This window comes from Bathycoccus prasinos (genome assembly GCF_002220235.1).
Source record: "Bathycoccus prasinos genomic : Chromosome_2".
Taxonomy (NCBI): domain Eukaryota; kingdom Viridiplantae; phylum Chlorophyta; class Mamiellophyceae; order Mamiellales; family Bathycoccaceae; genus Bathycoccus; species Bathycoccus prasinos.
Window position 1 is genome coordinate 595,279 of NC_024007.1, and position 26,905 is coordinate 622,183.

The 26,905-nt window shown below is 49.7% G+C and overlaps 14 protein-coding genes across 14 annotated transcripts; 8 read left to right on the plus strand and 6 right to left on the minus strand.

Moving 5' to 3' along the window:
• Positions 1–212: 212 nt before the first annotated feature.
• Positions 213–3,476, minus strand: Bathy02g03180 (unknown protein; the record flags this gene model as incomplete). The annotated part of the gene is made up of 1 exon (XM_007514888.1): positions 213–3,476. One exon carries the CDS (start codon positions 3,474–3,476, stop codon positions 213–215), a length of 3,264 nt encoding a protein of 1,087 aa, XP_007514950.1.
• A 382-nt stretch (positions 3,477–3,858) lies between these two features.
• Bathy02g03190 (predicted protein) lies at positions 3,859–4,525 on the plus strand (the record flags this gene model as incomplete). The annotated part of the gene is made up of 2 exons (XM_007514643.1): positions 3,859–3,926; positions 4,111–4,525. 2 exons carry the CDS (start codon positions 3,859–3,861, stop codon positions 4,523–4,525), a joined length of 483 nt encoding a protein of 160 aa, XP_007514705.1.
• A 117-nt stretch (positions 4,526–4,642) lies between these two features.
• Positions 4,643–5,989, minus strand: Bathy02g03200 (iron-sulfur cluster-binding protein, Rieske family; the record flags this gene model as incomplete). The annotated part of the gene is made up of 1 exon (XM_007514783.1): positions 4,643–5,989. The coding sequence occupies one exon, from the start codon at positions 5,987–5,989 to the stop codon at positions 4,643–4,645; it is 1,347 nt and encodes a 448-aa protein (XP_007514845.1).
• Positions 5,990–6,506: 517 nt separating this feature from the next.
• On the plus strand, positions 6,507–6,965 carry Bathy02g03210 (cytochrome b6 (ISS); the record flags this gene model as incomplete). The annotated part of the gene is made up of 1 exon (XM_007514582.1): positions 6,507–6,965. The coding sequence occupies one exon, from the start codon at positions 6,507–6,509 to the stop codon at positions 6,963–6,965; it is 459 nt and encodes a 152-aa protein (XP_007514644.1).
• Positions 6,966–7,020: 55 nt separating this feature from the next.
• Positions 7,021–9,435, minus strand: Bathy02g03220 (predicted protein; the record flags this gene model as incomplete). The annotated part of the gene is made up of 1 exon (XM_007514469.1): positions 7,021–9,435. The coding sequence occupies one exon, from the start codon at positions 9,433–9,435 to the stop codon at positions 7,021–7,023; it is 2,415 nt and encodes an 804-aa protein (XP_007514531.1).
• A 732-nt stretch (positions 9,436–10,167) lies between these two features.
• Positions 10,168–11,181, plus strand: Bathy02g03230 (hypothetical protein MICPUCDRAFT_57447; the record flags this gene model as incomplete). The annotated part of the gene is made up of 1 exon (XM_007514446.1): positions 10,168–11,181. One exon carries the CDS (start codon positions 10,168–10,170, stop codon positions 11,179–11,181), a length of 1,014 nt encoding a protein of 337 aa, XP_007514508.1.
• A 199-nt stretch (positions 11,182–11,380) lies between these two features.
• On the minus strand, positions 11,381–12,031 carry Bathy02g03240 (predicted protein; the record flags this gene model as incomplete). The annotated part of the gene is made up of 1 exon (XM_007514932.1): positions 11,381–12,031. The coding sequence occupies one exon, from the start codon at positions 12,029–12,031 to the stop codon at positions 11,381–11,383; it is 651 nt and encodes a 216-aa protein (XP_007514994.1).
• A 146-nt stretch (positions 12,032–12,177) lies between these two features.
• Positions 12,178–14,394, minus strand: Bathy02g03250 (predicted protein; the record flags this gene model as incomplete). The annotated part of the gene is made up of 1 exon (XM_007514684.1): positions 12,178–14,394. The coding sequence occupies one exon, from the start codon at positions 14,392–14,394 to the stop codon at positions 12,178–12,180; it is 2,217 nt and encodes a 738-aa protein (XP_007514746.1).
• A 717-nt stretch (positions 14,395–15,111) lies between these two features.
• Positions 15,112–15,750, plus strand: Bathy02g03260 (the record flags this gene model as incomplete). The annotated part of the gene is made up of 1 exon (XM_007515018.1): positions 15,112–15,750. One exon carries the CDS (start codon positions 15,112–15,114, stop codon positions 15,748–15,750), a length of 639 nt encoding a protein of 212 aa, XP_007515080.1.
• A 189-nt stretch (positions 15,751–15,939) lies between these two features.
• Bathy02g03270 (predicted protein) lies at positions 15,940–17,733 on the plus strand (the record flags this gene model as incomplete). The annotated part of the gene is made up of 1 exon (XM_007514835.1): positions 15,940–17,733. One exon carries the CDS (start codon positions 15,940–15,942, stop codon positions 17,731–17,733), a length of 1,794 nt encoding a protein of 597 aa, XP_007514897.1.
• Positions 17,734–17,882: 149 nt separating this feature from the next.
• On the minus strand, positions 17,883–18,539 carry Bathy02g03280 (predicted protein; the record flags this gene model as incomplete). Its single annotated transcript, XM_007514847.1, has 1 exon — positions 17,883–18,539. The coding sequence occupies one exon, from the start codon at positions 18,537–18,539 to the stop codon at positions 17,883–17,885; it is 657 nt and encodes a 218-aa protein (XP_007514909.1).
• A 647-nt stretch (positions 18,540–19,186) lies between these two features.
• Bathy02g03290 (hypothetical protein MICPUN_109493) lies at positions 19,187–19,660 on the plus strand (the record flags this gene model as incomplete). Its single annotated transcript, XM_007514420.1, has 1 exon — positions 19,187–19,660. One exon carries the CDS (start codon positions 19,187–19,189, stop codon positions 19,658–19,660), a length of 474 nt encoding a protein of 157 aa, XP_007514482.1.
• A 498-nt stretch (positions 19,661–20,158) lies between these two features.
• Bathy02g03300 (predicted protein) lies at positions 20,159–24,274 on the plus strand (the record flags this gene model as incomplete). Its single annotated transcript, XM_007514910.1, has 1 exon — positions 20,159–24,274. One exon carries the CDS (start codon positions 20,159–20,161, stop codon positions 24,272–24,274), a length of 4,116 nt encoding a protein of 1,371 aa, XP_007514972.1.
• Positions 24,275–24,401: 127 nt separating this feature from the next.
• Positions 24,402–26,768, plus strand: Bathy02g03310 (hypothetical protein; the record flags this gene model as incomplete). Its single annotated transcript, XM_007514666.1, has 1 exon — positions 24,402–26,768. One exon carries the CDS (start codon positions 24,402–24,404, stop codon positions 26,766–26,768), a length of 2,367 nt encoding a protein of 788 aa, XP_007514728.1.
• Positions 26,769–26,905: the final 137 nt, after the last annotated feature.

The window sequence follows — 26,905 nt, forward strand, 5'->3', positions numbered from 1 at the left end:
GCGAATGGATGATGACGTCAATTGTCAATGATGAAACAAATGAGTGATGATTTGTGTTCTTTTGAATTTTTGCGTAAGCGGTAAAAGCTTCGAGAAGAATATATACGAGAGCACAACGCGGACACGCCCGAGAAGAAGGGAAAGCTTTTACTACATATAAATGCGGCGTTTATTAGTAGTAGTGTTAGTAGTAGTATTCGTAGTATTACGTTTTAGTAGGATTCGTTGTCCAAAGAGCTGGACCAGCCGTCCTCGGCGTCGTCGCGCGAAGCGTCGTCGTCGCCGTCGGGGTCTCCGTCCTCGACGTCCGAGGCTTTTTTGGACGAAGTCTCGAACTGGTCTAAATCGATGCCGGTGTTGTCTTCCGTTGAGGCGCTAGATGTTGGTGATGATGACGTTGTACTATCGTCGGTGGTGGCACTCTTGATGGAGTTGCCGCCCATGAGTTTGTTGTACAAGTCTTCGCCGAAGGATTTGGAGTCTTGGCCGGAATCGGAGGCGGAGGCGAAGTCCTCGGCGAGATCTTGCGCTTCTTCCTCGGGCGTTTTCTCCTTCTGTTGTTCTTCTTCACCTCCTGTTTCTTTTTCTTCTTCGCTACTTTCTTCGGCAGCAGCACTGGTGATTACGGCGGATGGTTGTACCGTCGCGGCAATTTCGTCCTCGATGTTGCTTTCCATCTCGCTTTCCATCGCGCTCGTGTTGCGTTCCTCTTCTTCTCTCGCTTCCTGCTCGTCGTCGCTCTCCTTTTTTACATCAGAACCGGCTTCTTCTTCTTCTCCCTCACTCGCGATTGAGTCGTTCGAAGGCGTACTAATCTTAGCTTCTGGTTGTACCGTCGCCGCGATTTCATCCTCGATGCTGCTCTCCATAGCGCTCGTGTCCATCTTTTCCTCCGCCGTTTCAGGTTGTTCCTCGATTTCTTCCTTCAAATCTTCTTTTTTTATTGACTTTTCCTCCTCCAACTCGTAGTTTCCGTCCTCTTGGCGTTTCAATGCTTCCTCGATTTGTTTGCGTTCGGATTCTTTCCGCGCCTTCTTGAGGTTCTCCTTTTCCGAGGCGGCCTTTTGTTCCGCTTCGATTTCTTCCATTTTTTCCGCTCGAGACTTCCCCGAAATCGCCGCTTCGAGTTCTTCGTTGATGTCAAAACTGTTGCTGGACCCAGCTTCTTCTTCTTCTTCTTCTTCTTCTTCTTTTTCTTCTTTTTCGTCAACCTGTTCTTCTCCTCCAGATTCCGGAGCTTTAGCTTTTTCGTCTGTTTCTTCATTGGTGGTGGCGTCAACGGCCTTCTCCGCGGCTGTTTCTCCCCCGTCCTCCTCCTTCGATGACGCACTCTCTTCTCTCTCTTCGCGTTCTGAATCTTTCTTTGAGGCTTTGCACAATCCAGTCTTTGCCAACCACGGTGCACAGAGTTTCTCGCCAGTCCACACGCCGCCATCGACCCAATCTGAGCTCCCATCTCCGTCCGTGCGTCTGTCGCACATGGCGGATTGAATCTCCGCGTTATTTTGCTTCACGCGATACAATATCTCGTCCAAAAATAATTTCGGCGCTAACGAGCATCGACCCGTATCTTTATCGCACGCATCCCCGGCATCGTTTCGGTCGTTCCAGACGAGTTTCGCTCTCGCGTTCAACATTTTCGAGCGCATCGCTTGCAACGCGTTGGATGAAATTTTAGAAACCGCCTCCGCGACTTCCAACGGGTTCTCCACGAAGATATTTTCCGGCACTTGCAACATGAAAGATTTATAATCCACCGCCCACTTAAATGGGAGAGACTCCGCGATCGAATCAACGACAACGACTGGGATGCAGCCGGCTGCAATCGAGTCGATGACTCTCGTCGACGTCTCAAATCGCGCCTTATCGTACGATCTCGGAATCCAGCAAAACGACGAACGCAAGGAGCCTTCGGCGTAATCTTTGACGTCGTTATCGGAGTTCAACGATTTCGATTTACCCAAGTGGATGTTCTGACCTTCTGCGCTGATTAAGTTTTTCATCGGCGCTTGCATGGTGTCGTGAAGAAACTCCAAGTCGCCGGTGTAAAACATTTCCGGTCGTTCGCGCTCGTAGAAAAAAATATTTTTCAACTTCAGCGATGCTCGAGCAATGTCCGAATTCGCGGTAAAAGGCACGAGCATGGCAATACCGTTCGTCTTGTACGCTTTTTCCCAAATATGCGCCGGCGAAACATCCGTTACAGCTATGAAGACGTTCGAATTCTTCTTGTTATCGCCCACCACGGCGTCGCTGCCGACCTGCGCGTATTCCGGCACTCCAATCTCGTCTTTTTCACGCAAAATAAAACGCTCAGACGGGAACAAAAAGTTCGAAAATGCAACCGCTCTGCTCGCTTGATCTTTTTCCTTGGACATTCTCGAGAACAAGTTTTGCGCCAACACTTTCGAGTTGTCTTTTTGCTCCGACCACCATTTCGCTCGCGATTCTTCGTCCTCGACGTCGTTTTCGTGTAAAAACTTCGCCATGTACGGATTCGCATCCGCGAATGAATCCGTAAACAACACCATATCGGCATCATTGATGTGATTCGCAATCCGCGGATCGTCCTGTAACGCCGGCTTTAACCAATCGATGAACGCATACCTGTACGGCGTCTTGTCTGGAGGAACAAAGAGCAGCTCTTTCGCGTTTACCAACTTCTCCGCGGCGGCTTTTTCGGTGCTCTCTTCGTCTTCGTTTTCGTATTCTCGCACTTCTTTTCTTCCCACGGAGCTTTCTCCGTCTTCTTCGTTTTCACTCGTCGTCTTTGCGGTTGATTCATCGTCATCGGGTGCATCGTTATTATCTTCGTCAGTCGTCGTCGCTGTCGTCGTCGCAGCCTTTTCTCCTTCTACCTCTTCTTCTTCTTCGCTCCCGGTGACGACCAACTGTTGCTGCTGCCTCTCCCCTCTCTCGTCTTCCGACGTGTCCGTCCCACCAACCTCGTTCTCAATTTCCGTCGGACTCGCGATTGCCACCATTTCGTCTTCGTCGTCTTCTTCTTCTTCTTCCTTTTCAGACGGCTCCGAGCTCTCCGCCGCGCTCGCCGAGCTCCTACTCAAAGAGTATTTCAAACTTCGCCTCTTGTACGACGCGTCCAATCTCGTCTCCACGAACGGCGACCACCCGAATAAATCCGTCGCGTAAAACGTCATCGCTTGTGTCTCTCGTTCCACGATATTTTCGCACGATGACGACGACGCCACGTCGCTTGGTTTCACCCCGAGCGTTTGCACGATGAGTCGATTTTCCAAATACGTCTTCAAAGGGTGATTACGACTCACGAATGCGAATGCGCAGAAACAGACGAAGCACGCGATCGATACCGCTTTCATCGTTGGAGCGGCGGTTCTTTTTTGTGTGAATGATGACGATACGGGTGTCATCATTCTTTTACTGCCGCTTTTGAGAAGCAGCGCGACGCGTTCGTCGTCGTTTGCAGTCATTAACGTCGCGGATTCGTGGTGCTCCATCCTCGTATCTCTTCGCCGCGGCTTTTGTGATTTGATGTGTGTATTATATAAATTCACAGAAACAACTCTCAGAAACCAAAACAATCGCACTCTTTTCACGACACAGAAAAATCACCTCTCGCGCTCTGCCCGTCCTCTTCTTTCTCTGTCCGAGAGACTTTTGCTCTCTTTTTGCGCGCGTAAAAAGTAAAGAGCGCTTTGAACGCGCGCAAATGTGTTCGTCGTAATTTGCGGAAATTGGTCTCGTCAAAAAGGCTAGGGTTGAAAACCCTAAATTTTAAAGCGAGTAAAAAAAAAACGAGAAAAAAGACAGACACCACGAAAAGATATCTCGACTCCCTGCGACTACCTCTCTCCACGACTCCTGAAGAAACGAAGAAGAATGGGAAGGATCAAGGAATACTTTCTCGACAAAGGCCTCACCGCGAGAGATATCCCGCTGGCGTTCGCGTGCGTGCTTTCTTTGTTTTCTTCTTTGTTCTCTTTGTTGTCTTCTTCTTCTGAAATATATTCCATCATCGGATGATGATGATGATGATGTTGACGCGCGCTCTGATACCATTTCTCTCTTCTTTAACGTGCGCTGCTTCGACGCGGATAAAACAACGTAAAACAACAATTTACGTAAAAACAGGTTCCACGAAATCTTCTCCATCGCGTTCGCCGCGTCCACGTGGGTCGCCGCGTACGGCATTCAACCGTCAAAAACGCTCTGCCAACCGTTTGCAAACGTACGCGTGATTAAAAACAACGTCCAACCGGTGTTCCTGAAAATGCTGGAAACGTCTTCGAAACCGGCGCGCCGAGCGGTGGAAAGAATACCGATGTTAGCGAAAACCGATCCGACGCGTCTGACGGTTGCGTTAGCGGAGAGTTTGACGCTGAGAGCGTTTATTAAACCAATCACTTTTGGTGGGAAGTTATGGGTGACGTATGAGTTTATGAAGTTTGTCAAGAGGAAGAGCGACGAGGGAACGACGACGGAGAAGACGACGAAGAAGTTAAAGAAGAAGAACAAAGTCGCGAGCGCGAGTCTCTCGCTGCGATAATGTGAATCATCCTCACTAGAAGAACACACTTAGTTATACGTGTACCATGGTAGCTGCGCAATACATATTATTATTATAAATAACCATAATCATCGTCCTCTCTCTCTGAAATTCTCTCTACTGCGCCTCTTCTTCTTTTTCTTCTTCTTCCTTACCGCCGCTACTAGATGACCTACTACTACTTGAACTATTATTTTTCTTCAGAGAGGAGCGGTAACTTAAATAATCCCCCATCGCCTCTTCCTCGTCCACGCTCATCAGCGGACACTCCCCGTCAATCTCGCACTCCTCGACGTCGTTCAACTCCTCCTTCAAAATTTGCCTCGCTAAGTTCTCCCAAACCTTATCGGCCACCATCGCGGATTCGGGTAAAAAATCCAACGCCATTCGAAACAAAACTCGCGTCTTACCCGGTCTAGACGGTAAACACACGTGCACTTGATGCACTCGTCTAGGAATAGAGTCCCCATACATCCTCTGAATATCAATTGAACTGACCAACGCGCTACTCGGAACAAATTTAATCTCGTTCGGTACCGGCCGCCACCCCCATCGCAAAGCCTTGGCGACTTGCGCGCTCACGTCCACCAAATCAAAAATCTTCTCCAAACTCCCCGTCTTTTCCTCGACCAATTTCGCTTTATTCACCGCCCGTTGCGTCAACGTAAACAATCGTTCGGTCAGCACGTCGCACTCGTTTTCAAACTCCAACTCAATCTCCGCGCACGTTAAAAACGGCGTCCCGTTCACGCTCCCTCCACCCGGCGCTCGTAAACTCTTCTCCCCGACGTACAAGTTCGTCGGATGCCTGGGATCCTTTTCATCCGGCACTTCCTCCCCCTCATCCCCGGCCCAAACAAACACCATCCCGTCGTGCTCGACCGTCTTCAACGCGTCCACGTACACGCCTTTCAACACCGTCTTACACGACGGCATCTTCACGCACTCCCCTCTCGTGGTAAACTCCCACCCGTGGTACGCGCACTGAATGTGCCCCTCTTCCACTTGCACCCCGAGCGAGAGCGGACACGCTCTGTGCGCGCATTCGTCTTTCACGCATCCAATTTCGCCTTCTTTCGTTCGAAATAAAACCCACGGCACGTTGAACAAATCAAAAGGGATCATCTGATTAAACTTGACGTTTTTGCTAAACGCGACTGGGAACCAGTTTTTCCGTTCCGACGCAGAGTGCGAAGGCGAGAGGTTGAAATCTTTGCTCCGTTCTCTCCGTCGCTCGTCTTTTCGCCGTTGTTCTCGCATCGTCGTCGCTTCCGCTTTCGTTTCCGTCGTCTGAATCGTCGTCGTCGTCGTATTCTTCTTCCCCCGCTGCTTCACGCGCACGAATCGATCGTTTTTTTTCCAAGATTGGTTCCGCTGCATCCTCTTCCCACGATTTGTTTTTGTCCTGCCGTGCTCAGAGACGAACACCGAGGAGGAAGAGGACGCCAGAGCAGAGGAGGACATGAGACAAAATGCGCCTGCACTATCTATCGGTTTCCCGGTCTTGTCGACGCGCACGAATGAAAAGAAAGAGTAATAGTAGAAAAGAGTAATACGTCTCTGTTCGTGTGAGAAAGTGCAGCTCTTTTTTCCTTCGCTTTTGCCCCAAAAGAAGAGAGATTTTATCCACTTTTTTTCACTCCAAATCCCCTCACTAAATACGAGAGAGAACAGAACGCTCTACTACGAGAGGAGCGGAATGATGACGACGACGATGACAACACCGAAAATGATGACGACGACGACGAGGCAAAACGCGATGTGTGATAACGCGAGCTCCAAATCGCGAACAACGAGAGCGTCGTCGTCGTCGTCGTCGCGAACGAGAGCACTTTTTTTACGACGGGCAAAGTCGACCTGTTCATCCGCAAAGTCGTTACAATCATCATCATCATCGTCCGAGAAGCGTTTTTCCCTTTCCGAAAACAAAAGGAACGACGACGCGCGTGATTTCGACGAAGAGACGAGGAGATGCGCACGGATGGCGACGATTTCAGCGTCGCTCTCTGTGCTTCTCGCCGTTTCCGGGCCGTTCGCTTTCGTCGAACCATCGTCATTATCTTCATCGTCACGTTTGGGTGTAGCCCACGCAGGGTTGAACAAAAAAGGCAACAACAACGCGTACGAGGAGATGATGAAACAGATGGAAGCTGAAAACGCAAAGGCAGGGGGAGGGAGCATGTCCGCGGAATCGCTCTTCAAAGAATCCGGAGGCGCGTGCGGACCAGGGTACGAGATGCGGGTGAAACTAGTCACGGGGGCGGAGTGCGAGTGCGTTGAACCGGAACTCTGCACGCGAGAGGGCGAGATGACCGCCGAGGAACGCTCGTACGGCAAGAAACCAAAACCGAGCGAAAACAGCAACGGGGAAGGAGGAGGAGAATCGAAGAAGGAGATGATGAGTTCCGACGGCGGGATTCAGTTTACGTTTAATAACTGATTTTTGAAGTACACTTTTAGTAGATTTTAAAGAGCGCGGAAATGTGTATTTTATTTTATTTCAACGCGCGCTTGACAGCATCTGCGGCTATTTTCGAGAGCGATTCGATCGAAATCGTCGCCGCGCCTTCGAATGGTCCTTCCGATGAAGAAGGAGTCGTTTTCGTCTTTCCTTTCGTCGTTTTGGCGCGCTTGACACCACCATCACCACCACCGCCGCCGAGAGTTTCGCCGTTTCGAGTAATCTCTGAACACGAATCGACGCGCCATCGCTCGAGCGTCGATCGTCTCTTTGCGCATTTGACGCTCATCGTCGCACCGTCTTCCCAAACGCACACGAAAGTGCCGTCATTTTCCAGAAGGTGTTCATAGTCGTCGGCTTTAATAACCGCAGCGACGTTCGCGCCCGCAACGCGTCGAGTCGTTTTCAAAATTTCCTTCAGATTCTCGATGGAATAAGGCGCGAACAACGCGCTCAGGGACGGTTCGAGATATTTTCGAACGATAAACATCTTTGCAATCTCGCGCATCTCCGGAATTAGCTCAAGAAAGACCAAACCGACATTTTGCGGGTCGTTGGATTCGCTCGCGGATTCCAAGCGCTTTGCGAGTTCGTGCTTAAACGAACCGTAACAGATGATATCGTCGACGTCGTCTCGGTCGATGATGGAATCTGGATAGGCTTGAAACTCGCACTGGACGATACCCTTGTACTTGTTTACCGAAACCACCGCAGAAACAGACGCTAGTTCTTTGCTGTTCTTGTCCACCTCGTCTCGATCAAAGACGATGGAAAATGTCAAAGTCGCATCATCGACTTCAGAAAACGTAACGCCGCCCAAAGAATTAAAAAAATCTTTTTCTCTCTCTTCTCCTCCTCCGTCTTCTTCTTCTTCTTCTTCTTCAATCGCCGTCGCTTTGCGTTTCTTCGACGCCGCCGGTGTCGCTTTTTTCTTCTTTTGAGGACTCTTCTTAGGCGTTGACGTCTCTTTCTGTTTGGAGTTGACTAAAAAGTCTCTGATGGATGTTAACGTCGAAACTGTCGCGGTTTTGCTCGCGAGATCGAGAGCATTGAGGAGTGAAATCGTACCGTTGTCAATATCAATCGGTTCTCTCGTATCTTCGAATGTCTTGAGTGCCGCGGATGGTAGCGTCGCCTTCTCCGCCGATTCGTCCTTCTTATTTTCCTTTTCTTTTTCTTTTTGAACACTGACGACGGAAGCTGTGATTTTGCGCTTATCGACTTCAAACTTCACGTCCAACCGTTTCCTCGCGTTCCAAAGCGTTATCGCGCAACCTGTCACGTCGCCTTTATGTTTCACGATTTCTGCGACCACTTTGCCCCTTTTTGTCCACTCGATTGCGCTATTGCTGCCGCTTTCGTCGCTTTTATCGCTCTTCGCCTCTGCTAAATCTCTCAACATACCCGCTTGCGCAAGCGTTTTTGCGCAAACCAGCCGCGTCACCGCGTCCATCATAGCTTCGTGCGCGCCAAGTATCCCTCTCGCTGGATGTTGTTCCGTCCCGTCGCCTTTTGCGCGCATGGTGGCGTTGAACGTCAAACTTTGAATTTCCTCCTTCGTCGCTTGATAGCTAATGCGTTTCCTCTTTCCATCGTCGTCACTCACCATCATCGATTCCTCACCGCACAAAATTTCCACTCCAGTACACGTCCACAGAACTTCTTTCTCCGTCGGCGCGTCGTCTAAAACTAGCGTCATCTCGTACATGTTCTCTACCCCGCACCGCACCTCTCCCGAGACGACGTCGAAAATGGTAAACTTCACCTTGCCGTCCTCGTCTCCTTCCATGGAGGGAAACCTCTTCAACGCGTGTTTCTCCACAATCAACGCGTGTTTCGCATCCAACGTTTTCCTCCTCGCTAAATCTATTTCCTCTTCTTTGTCTTCTTCTTCCTTCTTCTTCTCTTCTTCTTTCTCCTCCGCGCCGCCGTCCCCGGTCGTATTTTCGCCTTTCTTTGTCTTCTTCATCATAATCTCCTTTTCGCGTTCCTCCTTCCACTTCTGCATCGTCGCGACTTTCCGTATCCCTTCCACGCGATCTAAACAATCAAACCCGCCTCTGCATAAAACGTCAAAACTCGCCGAAACGTCAAACATCGGCGCTCGCGCCCAGAGCAACCTCTGGTGCATTCCGTGCAACGCATCCGCTGCAGTTCGAAACTGTTCCACGTGCTCGTCTAACGCGTTGCACGCGTTCTCCGCCACCAGCGTCGCTTTCGCGTTCTTCGGTGCCCAGGCTATTAAGGCGTGCGCGCGTACGAGGCGTTGCTTCAGCGCGTTTAAGTGATGCACGAGCGCTCGTTTCTTTTCGATCGGTGCGATCGATTTCCCGTCGTTCCTCGATAACGCGTCGAGTACCAGTTCGAATTCGCGATGGGAGGTTTGGCAGACGCGTTCGATGAGTTCTCTGATCGTGATCGTCGGTGCCGTTTGAGGTAAGGATTCCATTTTACTACTGTGTAAAGTTGTTTTGGACCGCGTTGTGAGACTTCCAGAAGACGCGCTCTCTCTGTCTGCGTGTCTGTCGATTCCCTTTGCGCGCTTGCGCGAGAGGTTTCGTCGTTCTGGGGAGTTTTCCCCAACTTGTGCGGCATAAATTCGCATCACGTCTGAGACACTTTTGTCTCTCTCTCTCACGGTTTCCTCGTCGTAGTTTAGAAAAGTTTTGCTTTTTTGGGGTTTAAAGAGAAAGAGAATAAAGAGAGAGAGAGAGGAAAGAGAAAGATACACGCGGAAGAAGAACACGCGCGCGCACTGCGAGTGTACACATAGATGCAGAATTCGAGAATTTCATCATCGAAAGAAATACTCGAGCAAGACTCGGTGGAACTTCTGGAGATTGAACGCGATCGCTTCACCAACGCGGTGGAAAAGTTAGAGGAAAGCATTCGATATTTAGAGAGAGAAAGTTTACGACGAAACGACGAAGGGGAAGAAGGCGTTGTTTCGGAGGAAGATTTGGCAACATACAGAAGCGCGATAAAAGAAAACAAAAAGTTGGTACCGGAGTACCAATCGAAGATTTTGGAGATTAGCGCGAGACTAAAAGAGTTGCAACCTGAGCATCATCAACAGCATCGCAGCAAAGAGCATCATTCTGAGGAGGCGAACGACGAGAAAGAGGAGGAAAATAAGGAGGAAAAAGACGGGAGCAAGTGGTTGTGATCGTCAGTCGGCGAGATGGAAGGGCGGTCGTTCGAGTTGAGCGAGGACGAAAGCAGCGTCGACGGCGGCGAGGAAAACGAGGATGGTCACGGCGACCAACTTTCCGCGCTGAGAAGAGAACCGAGCGTGACGTTTCCCAGAGGCTTCAGCTCTAAGGAGGATTTGGAGATTGGGACGCCAAAGTTAGGGGGGTTGATGTCGAGCGGCGGCGTTTTCGCCAACGCAGACGACGCGACAAACGACGTTGGCGAGGAGGATTTGGAGGACGAATGCGCGAGGCGAAGGTCGATGGATGAGTTTCGCAGACCAGCATCGATATCGTTACCGCGACGTGGTGGATTATCATCGGCATTTAGCGCGATTGATTTGGCATCGAGCACGGAAAAACCGCCGCGAGCGCCAAACGCGCATCGCGTTTCGCAAGAATTTGAAGAGGAGATTGATAGACTGCGAGATAAATTCGACGTGAACGATACGAGCGCATTTTCACCCGCTTTCCATTTTAAAACCGGGGAAGTGATTAACGCAGGAGCGGATTCTCCGCCGGTGGCGTTCTATGCGTACGCTCAATCTCCCGCGTCCACGAGTAGTAAACACGCGGCGTCTGTTTCGCCTCGAGTGCGAGAAGGCACATTTTTAGGCAGCTCACCGAGAAGTTTAGGTACTTCTCCCGGAAGCTTCACTCGAGGTGGCATCATGGGAAGAAGTGGTCCGAAACCGTTACCAACCTCTTCTTCTCCAAACTTTCACGAACCGCTCCGAAGAGAAATCGGGTTCGATGGAGCCGGATTCAAAAACGCTCGCGAGCGCTATTTCGAACAAGTCACGAAATTCCTCTCCGAACGGTTCCAACACGAAGACGATTACGAGAACACCTGGATTAGTTTACGCTCGAAATCCGAACCGAGTTTATTCAAGTTGTGCAAAAAACCTTTGACGATGGGTGAATCCTACCAAGAATTCTTTGTAGACCACGCGGACGTGTTCGAACTCTCCGAGGACGAACGGCACGTTCGCTTGATAAGATAGTTTTAGAAATAGATATTTTTATTCATTTAAAACCGATATTCCTGTCTGTTTTATTCCTGTCTGTTTTACGTAAGTGCTCTTACGCGCGTGGTGATGGCGGTGGTGGTGGTGGCTGTAGTAGTCGTAGTTGCTATATTCGCTATGTGTGAGTTTCCCCTTAAATGATGCCCACCCTTTCCTCTCGTCAATCCTCGCGAAATCACTCCGCGCAAAACTCGTTCATTTTCTCCACAAACGTCTCCAGCGTTTCCGCAAACATCTTCTCCAACACCGGCCTCGTGAACCACGTCTTCACGATCGCCTTCGCCTCTTCCTCGCCACCAGTCGTCTTCGTCGTCCACTCGTACTCCTCCGCTTCGTTCAAGCTGGAAAACTCCTTCAACGAAATCTCGCCCTTCACCGCGCACGCTTTCGTTTCCTCTTCTTCTTTTTCCTCTTCCTCCTCTTCTCCGTCTAATCCGTCCACGTTTTCCTCTTCTTTTTTCTTCTTCTTCTTCGTCTTCACCATGCACTCCACCTCCACCTCGTACTGCATCGTCACTTTCAAATCGAACACGCCAAACTTTTTCCCTTTTTTCCTCGTCGAGACTGAACACTCGCCCTCGACGGATGCGTTCGAGATCGAGAACTTTCGGACGACAACATTCGATTTGTTCCCGAACGTTTCCGAAACCAATCGAAACCATTTCTCCCCGAACGACACGTTCTGTTCAGTATTCAACTGCGATTCGAAATAGTCTTTGCAAAAAGTCATCTTATTCGTCTCTTCCCAGTGCCAACCGTTGATGTTGGTGCCATCAGGGCGGTCGGACACGATCCATCGCGGGTCCTCTTCGCCCAGCTTTGCCATTTCCTCTGGTGTTTTTTTTTCTCTTTTTCTTTGAGGAAACGAAGCGTCGTCGTCTGAATCGTTTGATACTTATAAAGGAGTATTTAGTATATGCGTTACAACAAAAGTATCGAATGTGCATCTCTCTCTCTCTTTCTCTCTAAAAACTAATACGCTAAAGCGTCTCGACTGCCCCACATCATGGACCCTCGTCTTTTTTCGCGAGCGTTGCGGTGTCGTCTTCCCGTGGCGAGGCCCATTAAATTGTTGTAGCTGCCTTTTTCGCGCTTCTCTTTTTCGCGCTGGCGACGGTGGTCGTCGTCTTCTCGCTCCGCGCGACGGTGGACTTCGCTCATGATCATTTCTTTTTGGTCCGGGGAGATGATAGCGTTTGAATTTGCCCACTCTAAGGCGTCGTGCATTTGTAGGATGGACGCGCCTCGACTGTCGACCGTTCGGCGGAGCATGGTGGATTTGTTTTTTAAGCGAATGTCCATTTGGCAAGCGGGTTGTTCCCACGGTTCGCCGTCGATGTGCATGGGGAGTTTTCGCAGACACTCGATGCGAACTTCTCTCGCTTGACAAATGCGGACGGGTTTGTCCACGCCCCAGTTGAGTTGACCCAAGTGTAACGCGCCGTGGACGGTGACGATGTCGATCAAGCCGTCTTGCATGGAGGAGGCGCCAAAATCGCCATCTTTTTCCCACATGCGTACGCCGCCGGCGAAGGAGTTAATGTTCAGGAGGACAATACCTTCGGCTTCTTGCGGGATATCTTGGAGAACACCGTCGGCATAGATTAAGCAATCGCGGTGCAAACCAGCCATGGAATGTTCCAGGAAATCTTTCGCTCCAAAGACGCCGTAGAGGATTTTGTTCGTCGCTTGACTGAAGAAAAGGTTGGGTTTGGAATTTCGAGTTTGGTGGAACCGTAAGGCGGCTTGCGCGTCCACGCCGATACCGAGGTAATTTTGGAAGACAATCTCGGATTGGCCGTTCGGGCCCATGACGAGAGAACCGGTGGATTTGCCATCCGACGCGTGCTCGTCGATGGATTTCGGGACTTGCGGGGAGTTTGGCGGGAGAGATGTTTTGGTTTTGCCGTCCTTATTGTCTCCAGTCGATAATCCTCCAATGGACCCAAACCTCGGCGTCGTCGGTGATCCGGGAGTTTTGTCGCCGCCGCTCTTTTCTCCGTCGCTCTTTCCGCCTCCTCCCGGAGTCGTCGTTCCGCTCACGTTTTTCGGCGTTTGCGGATTGGAAAGCTCCTTCTTCGGTAAGGGCGTCAAAGTCGCCGTCCATCGGTCCAACAACGTCGGGTGCGCTTCCATCACTTGCAACAAAATCTCCGAGATGATTTCCTGGAAACCAAACCCACCACCCCAACCTAACACTCTCGCTAAATCGTTCCCGGTACCCAACGGCAAAATCGCAACCGGCGGTTTTCTAAACGCGGTCGATAATCCTCCTCCTCCACCGCCTAAACTATTATTATTATTATTGTTGTTGTTGTTATTAGTATTTGAAGCAGACGCGTCGGTGTTTCCATTCATGCTACTGTGGTTACTGCCTCCCGAGGCGTTCATCACGGCATCGCTCGCGTGCGCCATTTTCGCGTCTAAATCCTCTTGCGCCAAATCATCCAAAGCTTGCAAAATCCACCCGACCGTCCCGTCTCCGCCGCACACTAAAATCCTCACGTTCGGTACGCTCGCGAATAATTTCAACGCTGGCGCGGGACCAGTCTTGTGCAAATCTACCACTTGCAGCGGGTTCAAGTTCTGTCGCATCGCTTCTAACAGATGCCTCCCCGTCTGTCCTCCAGACCGCGAGTTCACAAACACCAGCAACGGCATCGCGTCTTCCGGCAACAAGTCCACGTCTACGCTTAAAATCGGCGAATACGCGTCCTGGTCGTCCATAAAATACTGCTGAATACCTCCGTTACTCATCCCGCCGTTCTTCCCGCTTTTCTTTCCTTTCTTCTTTATGTACTTTTTAATCTTCCTCGTCACCCGTTTCAGCGGGCTCCGCATCGGCGCTTCCGTCACGCACTCGGGAGGTAATATCAACCGCACGTGCCTCGATTTCTTCAGGAAATGCCACCACCCTTCTCGCTCTCTTCTGTGCTGCGCGAACTGCGCGAGAAACCACCTCCCGCTAATCACCAAGACGAGAATCGACACGAGAATTTGCCACACCTGCTCTTTCGTTTTCGGCGCGTATTGCGAAAACGGAACTCGTTCTACCAGAGACGTGACGTTTAACACCCAACCCGAGAGCAACGGGTCACCTCCGGGTGGTATGTTTTTCTTCAAATCGATCAAAATCGGTCCAGAACTACTGCTTGCTTTCGTGAACACTTTTCGACGCAATCGGTCCATTTCGCTCCGTCCGTTCGTTTCGAATTCAAACGGAGAACGCGAAGAACAAATCCCCTACGTCACGCTTTCTCTCGTCGCTTTTGTGCTACCACCACCACCCGATTGAACGACTCTGTTTAAAAGATCTTTTGTTCTGCGCGCCTCTCTCTCTTTTGCGTTCTCAGTGGTGCGATGCTCTTCGCTTTGAGTCGTCGTCGTCGTTTCGAGAGCGTTCGGTGTTTGTTGTGTGGAGTTTTTTCTCGCTTTTTTACGTTCGTGTCTTTTCTGAGGATGCGTCACAAGGACGCGTTCGTCTCGCGCGCGCTTCCGAAATTGAACACGACAGAGATCGATATTTCTTCGAAAAAGAACGCCGACTTACGAAGAAGAAGAAGAAGAAGAAGAACAATGGGAGGGAAAAAGATATCCGGCGCGCGGAAGAGGAAGAAGAAGAAGGAGAAAGAAGAGGCCGCGAAGGAAGCTGCGGCGGATATGGAGCGGTTGAAGCTCGGGCCGACCAATATATAACCGATATGGACGGGATTGGTGGTGCATCACAAGGATGTGTTTGTATCGCACGTGCTTCCGAAATTGAATACGACGGATCGGTATTTCTTTTCAGAGGTGAATAGAGAGAGTCAAGATGTGCTTAAGTATGCCGGGGTAAACCTATCGGAATTAAGAATTCCTGTTTGGGAATGTACATCCATTTCGACGTTGGAATGGGCGTGGAATAACATGCCCTGGGGAGAGAAAAATAAAAGTGGAAGTGTGATAGATCAAGCCTGGTTTTGTTGGCAAGTAACTACAACGAACAAACTCGAGTTGCTCAAGTGGGCGAGAGAAGTGAAACAGTGCGAGTGGGATGAAGAGACGATTAATCAGGCAGCATTTAAAGGTAATCTCGAGATGTTGAAGTACTGCTTCTCTAACGAGTGCCCGTGTGATGAAGAAGAGTCGTGTAAACTAGCTGCTAAAGGAGGAAACCTCGACTGTCTTCGGTTTCTTTTCGACAAAATGAACCTTTCGCGAGAGACGGAAAAAAAAGCGGCACATCAGGCAGCATACCATGGTCACATGGACATCTTGAAATATTTCGTCGAAGAAAGAAAGATATCTGATGAGAGAAAGGGCGAATGCGTCGGAGGCGCTGCAATGTATGGCCGCCTCGATTGCCTCAAATACTTAGTCGAAGAGGCGAAAGTGCCTCTTAACGACTGGGTAGACATCGCTGGCGCTCGTTACAAAGAGTACCACGAGTGCGTAAACTACTTGCGAGAAAAAGGTTCTCCTGAGCCGACGGATGAACAATACGCTGAATTCGCCGAATTGGTCGAGAATCAGCAACGAGATTCCGAGGAAGAGAACAGCGACTGAGAAGAAATAGATAGACTATATATAGAGAGAGAGAGAGAGAGAGAGAGAGAGAGAGAGAGAGAGAGAGAGAGAGAGAGAGAAAAAAAACACGCATGCAGTCACGCACGCAATAGATGCACAGATATATAAATAGCGAGAAGTCAAAAGCTCCCGACACACTACTATTTTTATCACAAAGCACAACACAGGATGTCCTCAGAAAAAAAAGCAAATCATCGAATTCTTTTTTCTCTCGCTTTCACAACCATTATAACTCTAATTCAGAGACTACGAAGAACCGTAGCACTCATGACGACGACGACGACGACGACGAGGATAGCAGCGATGCCATTCCAACGATGCGCTTCTTCTTCGGCGACGAGCTGTTCGTTTACGTCGTCGTCCTCGTCTGCTTTTTCGGGAAACACAAGAGCGCAATTACAACAGAAATTGTACCGGCGGCTGCCACAAAAGCGGTATTATTCTGCGAGCGTATCCTCCGAACAGCAGCAGCAACAACAACAACAAAAGCAAACGTCGTCGTTTGCAGATTTGGGCGTCCCGAAGCAAATCGTAGATTTACTGCGCAACGCGGGCATCGAGAAGCCGTCGGTGGCGCAATTAGCGGCTTTGCCAGAATTGATTGATTTGAGGAAGCTCGGGGGAGAGGGCGAAGAGGATGCTAAAGCGTGGAGTGTATCTATGCCATCGATTGCGATGCAATCGCACACCGGGTCCGGTAAAACGCTGGCGTATTTGATACCCATATTCTGCGACATCTTGAGAGAAGAAGAGGCAATGGAGAAGATGGATCGAAATCAAAAGAGGCACGTGAACGATGTTCGAGCGATGATTGTGGCGCCGTCGCAAGAGTTGGCGATGCAAATCGTGAGAACAATAGAAACCGTGCTAGGACCGTACGGGAAAGATATTACGCAACAGTTGATTGGAGGCGCAAATGCGAGGCGGCAAGAGGAAGGTTTGAGGAAGAAGAGACCGTTTATTGTCGTTGGAACGCCCGGAAGAATTGCAGAAATGTCTCGCATGGGAGTGTTGAAAACGCACGGCGTGAGCACGCTCGTCATCGACGAGGCGGACGATTTGTTGGCGAGTAACTTTCGACGAGACATGGCAAGGATTAACGAACACTGCGGCAAAGGCGCGAAAGGCGGGAGGAGGACCATCATATGTTCAGCTACTCTGAAGAAAGAGACGATGGATGCGTACGCGTACGTGGCACCTGATTTGAAACTCGTCTTGGCAGATTACGAGATGAATAAACCGGTTGAATCAGCCGACGATGATGATATAAATAAAACAAAAGACGACGGAAAAGAAGGAACAAAAGAAGAAAACATTGACGATGGAAAAGAAGAAGGAGAAGAAGAAGATATCGTCGAAAAAGCTCGAAGAGAAGCGCAAATGAAGAAACAAGTCATGATCAACGCCGAAGAGCAACAAGTGATGAATCGCGGTGCGGTCGCGTTACCACCACACCTTCAACATTTGTTCATCCAGGCCGATCTAAATCGTAAAGTAGACGTGTTGAGAAGAGCCGTTCACGCGATGGACGTGCAGAGATGTCTCATTTTCGTCAACTTTGGACGACGTTCGAAAGATGTCGAAGGCAAATTGTCCGCGCGAGGCATGCCCGTAGCTTCCTTACACGGCGACATGGACAAAATACAACGAGAAAGAGTGCTGAAAAAGTTCAAGTCTGGTGAGGTTCGCGCGTTATTAGTTTCCGATTTAGCGGCGAGAGGTTTAGATATACCAAATTGCGATTGCGTCTTCAACCTGGAGTTACCCACCGACGAAGTCCATTACGTCCACCGCGCCGGACGCACCGGGCGCATGGGCGCTCCAGGTGTGGTCGTTTCCATCAGCGAGCAAAAAGAAAACTTCGTCTTGGATAAATTTGCGCAAAAACTAGGCATTGAAATCGTGAAAGCGTCCCCTGAGCGCGGTCGAATGAACGTCAAAGGTGACAAGGCGACGTTTTGATTGTTTGAAGAAAAGCTTATTGTATATGTGTACCTAGGTAGTTTTAAACTTAATATTATATAATGAGTATAGTAATAATCTGCCGCGTGTCATGTTCTTTGAATGTGTGTGTGTGTGTGTGCGTGTGTTATATCTTACCCACTTCACGATTAATAGTAAACTTGAAACGAATCGTTCGCCGCGTTGAGTCTCTCCTTCATCTTATCCCACCTTCTCTCCGAACTCCCCGTTGTCAACGTGAAAAACTTCCCCTGCGTAATCGTCACCGTCGTCAACGCGTGCCTCTCGTAACTCTTCGTCTTCGAAACAAACTCAAACGAATAATACAAATGACCGTCCTTATCTGTTCTTTCCTTCGCGCTCAACAACTTCCCCAACGCCCCCGGCGCCGACAACGCTTGCTTCACCAGCGTCTCCGCGACTTCTTGCGCGGTGCCAATATCCTTCAACGATTCTCTCTCAGTCGGGTAAATATTTAACGAAATAGACTCTAACGGTTCAATAATATCTTTAAACACCTTCGCCTGCCCATCGACGGAGATTTCTTGCCATCCGACCGGGTAGATGAACTGATATCCGTCTCTCGTTTCTTTGACGACGTTGAAACCGGACAAGGCGTAGGACGGGTTGACGTTTTGGGTCAACGCAAACGCGCCGGCGGCGGTAGATAAAACCGCTTGGCGACGCGAAAAATCAGTGTTGTCCTCTTCGGATGTCGTCGTCGATGATGATGAAGCGCTACTACATTTGATGGAGGATTTTCTCGTTCGTTTGATGGATTGGACCTGATTGGAAAAGACACACATTTTGGTGAGTCAGTTTTTGGCGTTGATGATGATGATGATGATGATGTTAAAAAGAACGAGTTGAAGACGCGCGGCGGGTGTTCTTTCTCGAGCACTAAAACCGGCGACCGAAAAGAGTGTCGCATCATTGTTGCATCATCGAACGCGCGACGACGACAGACGGATAGAATCTCGAAAACTAAAAAGGATATAATTTCTCTCGATCCCGCACGCAGACGACGACAGATGATGATGATGATGATAAACAATCGCGAAACGCGAACAACAAACACGAAAGAAGAAAAATCCCATCATCATCCACCGGACACCCGCGACGAAGTAGACGACGACCAAAACCGAAACTCGAAACGACGATGTGAAAGCGCGTACCTTCTTGGGTGGCGAAACGACCACTTGCGCGCGAGAAGAAGCAAACATTCTTGATGATGTTTGCGTGCTTTGTCTGTGATGTGTCGTTTTTTTATCTCTCTGATGTTGCGCTGCTTTTGAAGTTTAGGGTTTAACACCCTAAGCTTGACCGACCAGAGAATAATTCTAATTCTCTGCACCTGAAGATCGATCGATCGATTCCCCGCTTCACAAAAGAACACACTCCGCGCAAAACGGGAATAACACGCATCACCTCCTAAGAAGAAGAAGAAGAAAAAATGACGATCACGAAAGAGGAAGGCGAAAAATGGGCGAAAGATTTCTTCGCCGCGTTCCAACTCGGTTTCGCGGGGAACAATCACGGGGAAACCTTGAAACCGTTTCTGGCGGAAAAAATGAGCTGGGATTGGAGCGATGGATTCTCGGGAACCGACGAGCCGAGCTCGACGTTGACGGATAAATTCGCACAAACGTGGGGGTTTATGGTTGAGAAAGTTATCGCCCATCCGATCGTTTTGGTGTCCACGACGGACGACCGCATCGAAATGTTCTCGCCGACGTTTGTCATCCAAATTAACGGTGGGCTCCCAGTCTCTTACCCAGTCGGCCAACCGGTCTCGTTCACGATGACGGTCAAGGACGGCAAAGCCACCAATTGGGTCGGACTATGGGATCAGGGAGACGCGGAGATGAACGACGCGATCGCGAAAGTCACCGCGGCTTTGGAAGCCGCAAAGACATCCGATGCTTAGATCAACGACCTTTTGGGTACTCTTTTATTCTTTTTTATTTTATTCTTTCTTCGCAAAAAAACACCTGTGCACCCCTGACCTTGTTAAAGGGCACGTTAAAACTCTGTTGTAAATAAATATTTTATCAATACTGGATGATATCCATACTGTTGTATACCTATCCCGGCGCGCACCGTGTACGGTTTGATCCGGGTAAAACCTTTTGCGGTATATATATATATATATATATATATATATATATATATATATAGGCGTAATAGACACCTTCCAGACAACTTTTTTAGTGAGACAATTTGACTTCCAATGGACATGTAATTTGTATCGGAAAACAAACAAAAGAAGAGGTGACTTCTCGGTCTTTTGTTTTTTTCGCGAGATCTCTTTCGTGACTCTTCTCTTTTCGACTGCACTTTTTAAAAAACTTCTTCAAAGTTGGCGCACGCGAGACACCAACAACAAGAGAGAGAGAGAGAGTAAAAGAGACTGAGTTTAAGAGAGATGCCTCCAAAGCGTTCAAAAAAGACGTCGTCGTCGAATAACGACGACACGAACAACAACACCAGCATGAACAACAACAACAACAAGAAGAGAAAGCTTTTGGACGACGTACACGAGAAGAAGGAGGACGGTGATGATGATGATGATGATGATGATGCCGAGAATCACATCGTGTCACCATCGCGAAAAGGAGGAGATTCGGAACCGGCGTCGATGTTCGACGTGGACGCGGACCGCGAAAAGTTTAAAAAAGGGACGCTGAAACGAGAGGCGTACGAGATGCTCGAAAAGCACTGGCCGGAAATGAAAGATACGAACGAGTTGTGGGAGCAAGGCTTGAGGGAAAAGAGAAGTCTCGGGAAGTCTAAGGCGGTTTTAGCGTCTGGTTTGTCGCACGACGCGGTGTTCGTGAGAGTGCCAGGAGGAGCGAGCGGTTCGACTGCCACGGGGAAGTGGGCGTTGAGATGTTTCGTCGGACAGTCGAGTAAGAAAATGGCGGCGGTAGCGGCCTCGGGGGGAAGCGGTCAAGCGGCGGCGGCGGTGGAAAAGAAGAAGGCGGATGATTCTTCGGATAAACCGAAAGCTTCGGGGACGATCCGATCGGTCGCGCTGAAAGGACCGTCGAGCGGCGAGTTGTTGAGTAAAGTGCAGGTTTTGGTAGCCGGGAACGCGAAGAAGACGCAAAAAGAAGGAAAAGAAGAAGAAGAAGAAGAAGAGGGTGAACCAAACGATGACGACGACGATAGAAAAAAATCCTCCTTGAAACTTGCCTTGAAATCGAACGTCGCGCGTCTCTCTCGAGCGACCAAGGACATCGGCAAAGCAAAAGAACGCGTGGAGCGGTACCAGCAAACGCTTAAACAACTCCAGAAGAAAGAATCGGATTATAACAACCCGGCGAAACGACCAAAAATTGAAAAATTGAAAACGCCCGCCCAGTTCAAGAAAGAAGCTGAATGTCCCAGTTTACCGAAAGAGTTTCTAAAGTTCACCGGAAATAAGAACGACCGACAAGCGTTAACGAAATGGAACAAAGGGAAAGAAAAAGCGGAAGAAGCGATGAAAAGTGCCGTCGACGCGTACGTGGAGAAACGGAGGAAAGAGATGCGCGACCAACAGGCGCTTTTGAAAGTGGATCCGAAAAAGATGAAATCACAAATTAACGCCGCGACGCTACTAGTTGATCGGGCGAAATTGCACCTTCAAGCGTGCGAAGACGTGATCAAAGCGTTGCAAGTCAGGAAACAAATTATTTTAGAGTCGAATATCGACGATTGGGAATATACGAACAAACTGGCTGAGTTCGAGCGACTGTTTTTACACATCGAAAAAACGAAATCAGAAAGCTTGGAAGCGGTTCCGGATCGAGAAAAAATGAGACTACTCGCGAGAGCGGAAGCGGAGGAAGAAAGAGTTCGCCTGAACGAGGAAAAAGTGCGCATAAAGAAAATAAAAGCGGAAGAGTCGGCGCAGGAGAGGGAGAAAGCGAAAGCCGATCGAGAAGCGGCGAAAGAGGAAGAGAAGAGGAAAAGAATTCACGAAGCAAGGTACCCAATCGACGACGACGACTTGAGAGAAGAATTAATAGAAGAATCGAAAGAGAAGGGCATCGAGTTATCAGCATTGCTGCGGCCGTTACCAAAACCGGTGCCGGTGGAGAATGGGCAAGTGTTAGCGGATGAAGGCGCGTTGGCGGAATTTCTGGCCATTTTTAGCGAAGCGTTGACAGCGCCGCCGTTGCGAACATATCTGATGGTTCGCGAGTGTTTAGAAAACGAGAACAAACAACAGCTTTATGTGCTTTATCGCGCGCTATTAAAGGGCGCGTTACACGAAGACGCGACGGGTGTTGGACGAGGGGTGACTCGATTACGCTCCGTCAACGATAATATCGTCTGGGCGCAAGTGATTGTAAAGCTTTTACAGTTGGAAGGCGAACGCGCGCACGGGAAAGCCGCGATGGAGATTGTCCAATCCTTATCGAATGACGGTGCACGCATTGATAAGCTCACGCTTCAACAACACTTGACGCTTTTGCGAGCATTAGCCGATTTAGCACTCGATAGCAGACCGTGTCATGAAGAGTTGGAAGCGCGCGTTCAACAAGCGGACATTTATCGCGCTGAACGCTTCGAAGAGAGAGCGAAACGAAGTAAACAACAAAAAATTCGAGAAGAGAAAGAGAAAGAGAAAAGACGATTGAAACGAGAAGCTGACGCGATGGCAAAGAAGGAGTTACTCGAGAAGCAACGGTTGGCGCGGGAGGCGGGAGAACCGATCCCGGTGAGTCTCGAGGAAGAGGAAGAAGAGGAGGATTTAGACGCCAAATTTGCCTTACCGGAAGAGTTTCAAAAATACACAGGCAGCGAGCTGGATCGATCTGCGTTTGTAAAATGGAAAAAGAATCGCGAAGAAGCTCTGCGCGTCCTCGCCGAACAACGCAGACTGTACGAAGCGGAAAAGTTGAAACAAGAACGCGAACGTAAACGCATCGAAAAAGCGGAGCTAATGAGAGGCGCGGACGGCGACGCCATGCGCGAACGGAAATGGCAGGCGACTTTGGAACGATACCAAGCGGAAGATGACATGGTTCGCGTTCGTGTCCGGGCGCTCGGCCGAGATCGAAGCATGTCCACGTACTGGTTCGGCGTTGGCGGTCGCACGGACGCGGTATACGTCCAATCTTTCGACGGAAAATGGGGCAAATACGACAACCTAGATCAAATCGATGCGTTGAACGTAGCCTTAAACGTGAAAGGTGAGCGCGAAGCCGCGTTGAAACATAGTTTGGCGAAACGCGCGGAAATGATTGAGGACGCGTTCGAACGAATTCGAAAAGTGCGCCTACACGAAGAGAAAGAGAAAGATCGATTACTCGCTTTGCAATTGGAACAAGAGGAAAGAGAAAAATCGGGCGCGCGTCCGATGCGTCAAAAAATCGCAGCACCCTCCGAGGTTGACGAAGCGCCAAAAGAGCTAATTCTATCGCCTGGCTCACAGCGCATGGTTAAAGCGTCCAAAGTAAAAGCGAAGCTGAGCGCGAAAGCCTTAGCTGCACAAAAAGAGTTTTTGGACGCGTACCTCGCGTTTGAGGATTACAGCGCCGTTCTACACGCGAAACAGGTCATCAGACGAGTTTTTGATCAGGTTGCGGAACTTCCAGTGGAATCGATCGCCAACGAAACCATGGAATCGATAACATCCAAGCAGAAAGAGCTTGTAGGTAGCGGGGGGCGCTACATGGACGAATCAAACCTCTCCGAGAAGCTCTTGGATATCGAACAAAAATTGTACGAATTCCAAAACGAGCAATTCGCGCTCGCCGAGGAAGAATCCGATCTCCTCTCGCCTGCACCGCCTGAACTTACGAAGCACAGATTGGAACAATTAGTATTAAAACATACCGACCGTGACATGAGATCCTGGAAAATGGCACGCTCGAAACTCGCTGCAATGCTTCCACAAGAAGTCTTGGACGAAGCCGTCGAAGCTCGACGCCGAGAAATGATTGAAGAACACATGAAAGAAAACGCGGAAGAAAATGAAGACGAAGATGCCGTGCGCGCAAAAATGTTCGAGGATTTTGAAAACGATCGTTTAGAAGAAGATGTAGACGATGCGAGCATCTGGAAACACCCGGGTTATGACAAACGTCGGGACGCCTGGCGCAAAACGCTTCTCGGCGAGAGCGGAACGCCGCTCACCCCAGCCGTCCTCGCGTATTGCGCGAAAGTTTTCAACGATACCATCCAAACCTTCCTCGGCGAAATGCACGAACGCCTAGAACTCCGCGCCGCGCAAGATGAGGGAAACGCGCTCGCAGATCAGAAATGGGCAGAACTGAAATGGAACAAGCGAGCGCGATGTTCAGCCATCACCAAGAGCGGCATGCAGTGCAAACTCCCCGCCATGGAAGGTAAAAGCACGTGCATCAATCACTCCGGCGCCGCGAACTTTGTCGCCCGGGCCGTCGAAGGCGCGAGAGAAGAAGAAGAAGAAGAAGAAGAAGAAGAAGAAGAAGAACGAGAAGAACAGGAGCGCAATGACGACGACGACGACGACGAGCGAGTGCCCGTGCGAATGGATACCGATGCGAATGAAATACAGATGATGTAAATAGGCCGGCAACATTTTTTTTATAACTACAACAACAGTCAAAAGAGTAAAAAAGTCAACTCTCGTTAAATTAAAAATAGAACACGACTCGCCAAAAAAATATCTCGCACATCACTTTTAAAACACAATGAAGCTGGAAACCGCACGAGGTTTCAACGGCAAATGCCTCGACGGCGTCAACGTGTTGTCGCTACCGCCACGCGAGGACGACGATCGCGAGCGTCTTTTACTGGTGCATCCTTTGGGTGGGTCGGTGTGCGTTCGGGAACTTTTTCTCGAAGGTGGTGGAAAAAGTGCAAAAAATACGAACACGACGACGCGCAAAGAAAGGGACGGAGAAGAAGAAGAAACGATTCCCCCGATGTTTTTCTGCGACGATTCCGACGTCCGCGACCAGACGCGCGTCACGTGCGCGACGACGTCGCCGTGCGGAAAATTTATTGCCGCCGGTTCGAGAGTGAACGTCGCGACCAACGTGGCGGTTGTGCGGTTGTGGGAAGTCGCCGGCGAAGGGAGGAGGAGGATTAAGAAGCAAAGCGAGAGTTTAGTAAAGCTGAGCTTACATAAAGGAGAGGTGACGAGTTTGGCGTTTTCACCGTGCTCGAAATTCATCGCGAGTCTAGGAGGTGCGAGCGATAACTATCAGCTCGTGTTGTGGCGATTGGCAGACGGGAAGGCGATGTGCGGACGGAACACGTTCGGAGCAACGACGGTGGCGTTTGTGAACCGAGCGAGTATTAATCCGAGTCTCGTGACCGCGGGCGCGGACGAGAGCGGAGTGGTAATGTGGCAGTTTGATAGCGCGAAGAGGTCGTTTTCGAGCGAGAAGTGTCGATTAGGGCAGATTAGAAGGGACGTGGTGAAGGTCGTGGTGAGTGAAAACGACGACTTTGCATATCTCGGGACGAAAACCGGCGACGTGTTGAAAGTGTCCTTAGAAGGGGATCGGTTGTTTAAGAGGAAGAGCGACTATAAAGTGAGCGGCGGGGTGACGAGTTTGGCGCTAGTGAAAGGCACCGGGAGAACCTTACTTTTAGTAGGCGGTGGTGATGGAAGCGTGAACGTGTTGGACGCGCAGACGCTGGATGAACATCATTTGAAAGGGAGCAAAGGGAACGGGAAGGTGTTTGCAAATGGAAGGATTACTTCGATCGTCGTGCGCGTATCAGAGGAAGAGGAAGAGCTTCTCGACGAAGTAGTTAAGAGTGGCGCTGTTGTTCTAACTGAAGAAGTAAATAAACAGTACCATCGTCGTTCACCCGCGACGGTTCTAAAAGTGCCACCATCGAACGCGACCATCAAACGACGTCAACGCGCGGCAAGAGAAAACGCCGACGCCATCGTAACAACGCATACGGTTTTGGTAGGAACGTCAAAATGCGACGTCGAGTTGTTTCATTTAACCAGAGATGATAACGACATTATGTATGGAACGGGAAAAATCGTGCCTAAAGCGGAGAAACCGTTATCGATCGTTTCAGCTGCTGCTGCTAATACAGAGTCAAACGATGGAAAAGTTTTGATATGCGGCAGCCACGACGCTCCGGTGAACGATATCGCGTTTCCTCGAAACTTCGAGGGACTCTTTGCTACCTGCGCTGGGACGGAAATTCGACTGTGGAAAACGGAAAACTGCGAAGAGTTATCGCGAATTTCCGCCTCTGGAGTTTCATCGACGTGCGAAAACGTCGTCTTTGCTCCAGACGGATTCTCGATCATCTCTGCGTGGAGTGATGGGAACATTCGATTTTACTCGCCAAAGTCGGGAACATTACTTGCCACCATAGAGGATTGCCATCCTGCAGGTGTATCCACCTTAGAAATCTCCAGGGATGGTTCGACTCTCATCTCCGGAGGCACAGATGGTGCCGTGAGAGTGTGGACGCTCCCAGATGGCGGATACACCACCGTTGCGCTGAAAGCGTCGATGAAAGAGCACCGCGCAAAAATAAATAGCGTCAACTTTTCAAACGACGAAAGTATTGCTGCGAGCGCATCCGACGACGGGGCGTGCATTCTTTGGGACATGTCTAAGTGCTCCCGTTTGCGCATGTTGAAATGCTTTAACAACGCGTTCGTCAAGTCTGCCTTATTCCATCCAGCCGATGATTCGATTTTAGTCACCGCGTCTTCAGACAGAAAAATTATTTTTTGGGACGTTCAAACTGGCGAACCTACGCGCGAAGTCGAAGCGAACGAAACGAGCGAAGTGACTTCTTTATCGCTGCACTCCTCAGATGCAACCAACAGTGGTTCAAAAACCCTCCTGTTAGCCATTTCCGGCGGCAGCGCCGACCCGGTCGTAAAAATATTTCGAGACGAAAGAAAAGAAGAAAAAGAAGAAGAAGAAAAAGAAGAACAAGCCGACGAAACCGTCTCGCTTCTCGCTATCGGTCGCGCGCACTCCACGCGCGTCAACAGAGTCAAATTCAGTCGCGACGGCAAGAGAATCGTGAGTTGCGGTCAAGAAGGTGTCTTCGTCTGGCGGATTTGATGTATAGCATCCACCGCGCTTTCGCGCACTTTGATAATAATAAAACGTTTTCCTCCTAAATTTATACATAAACATCGTCAAATCGCGTTTTGGGAGAGAGGCAAAAAATTGACTGTTGCTTCGGCCGGTTTTGCGTT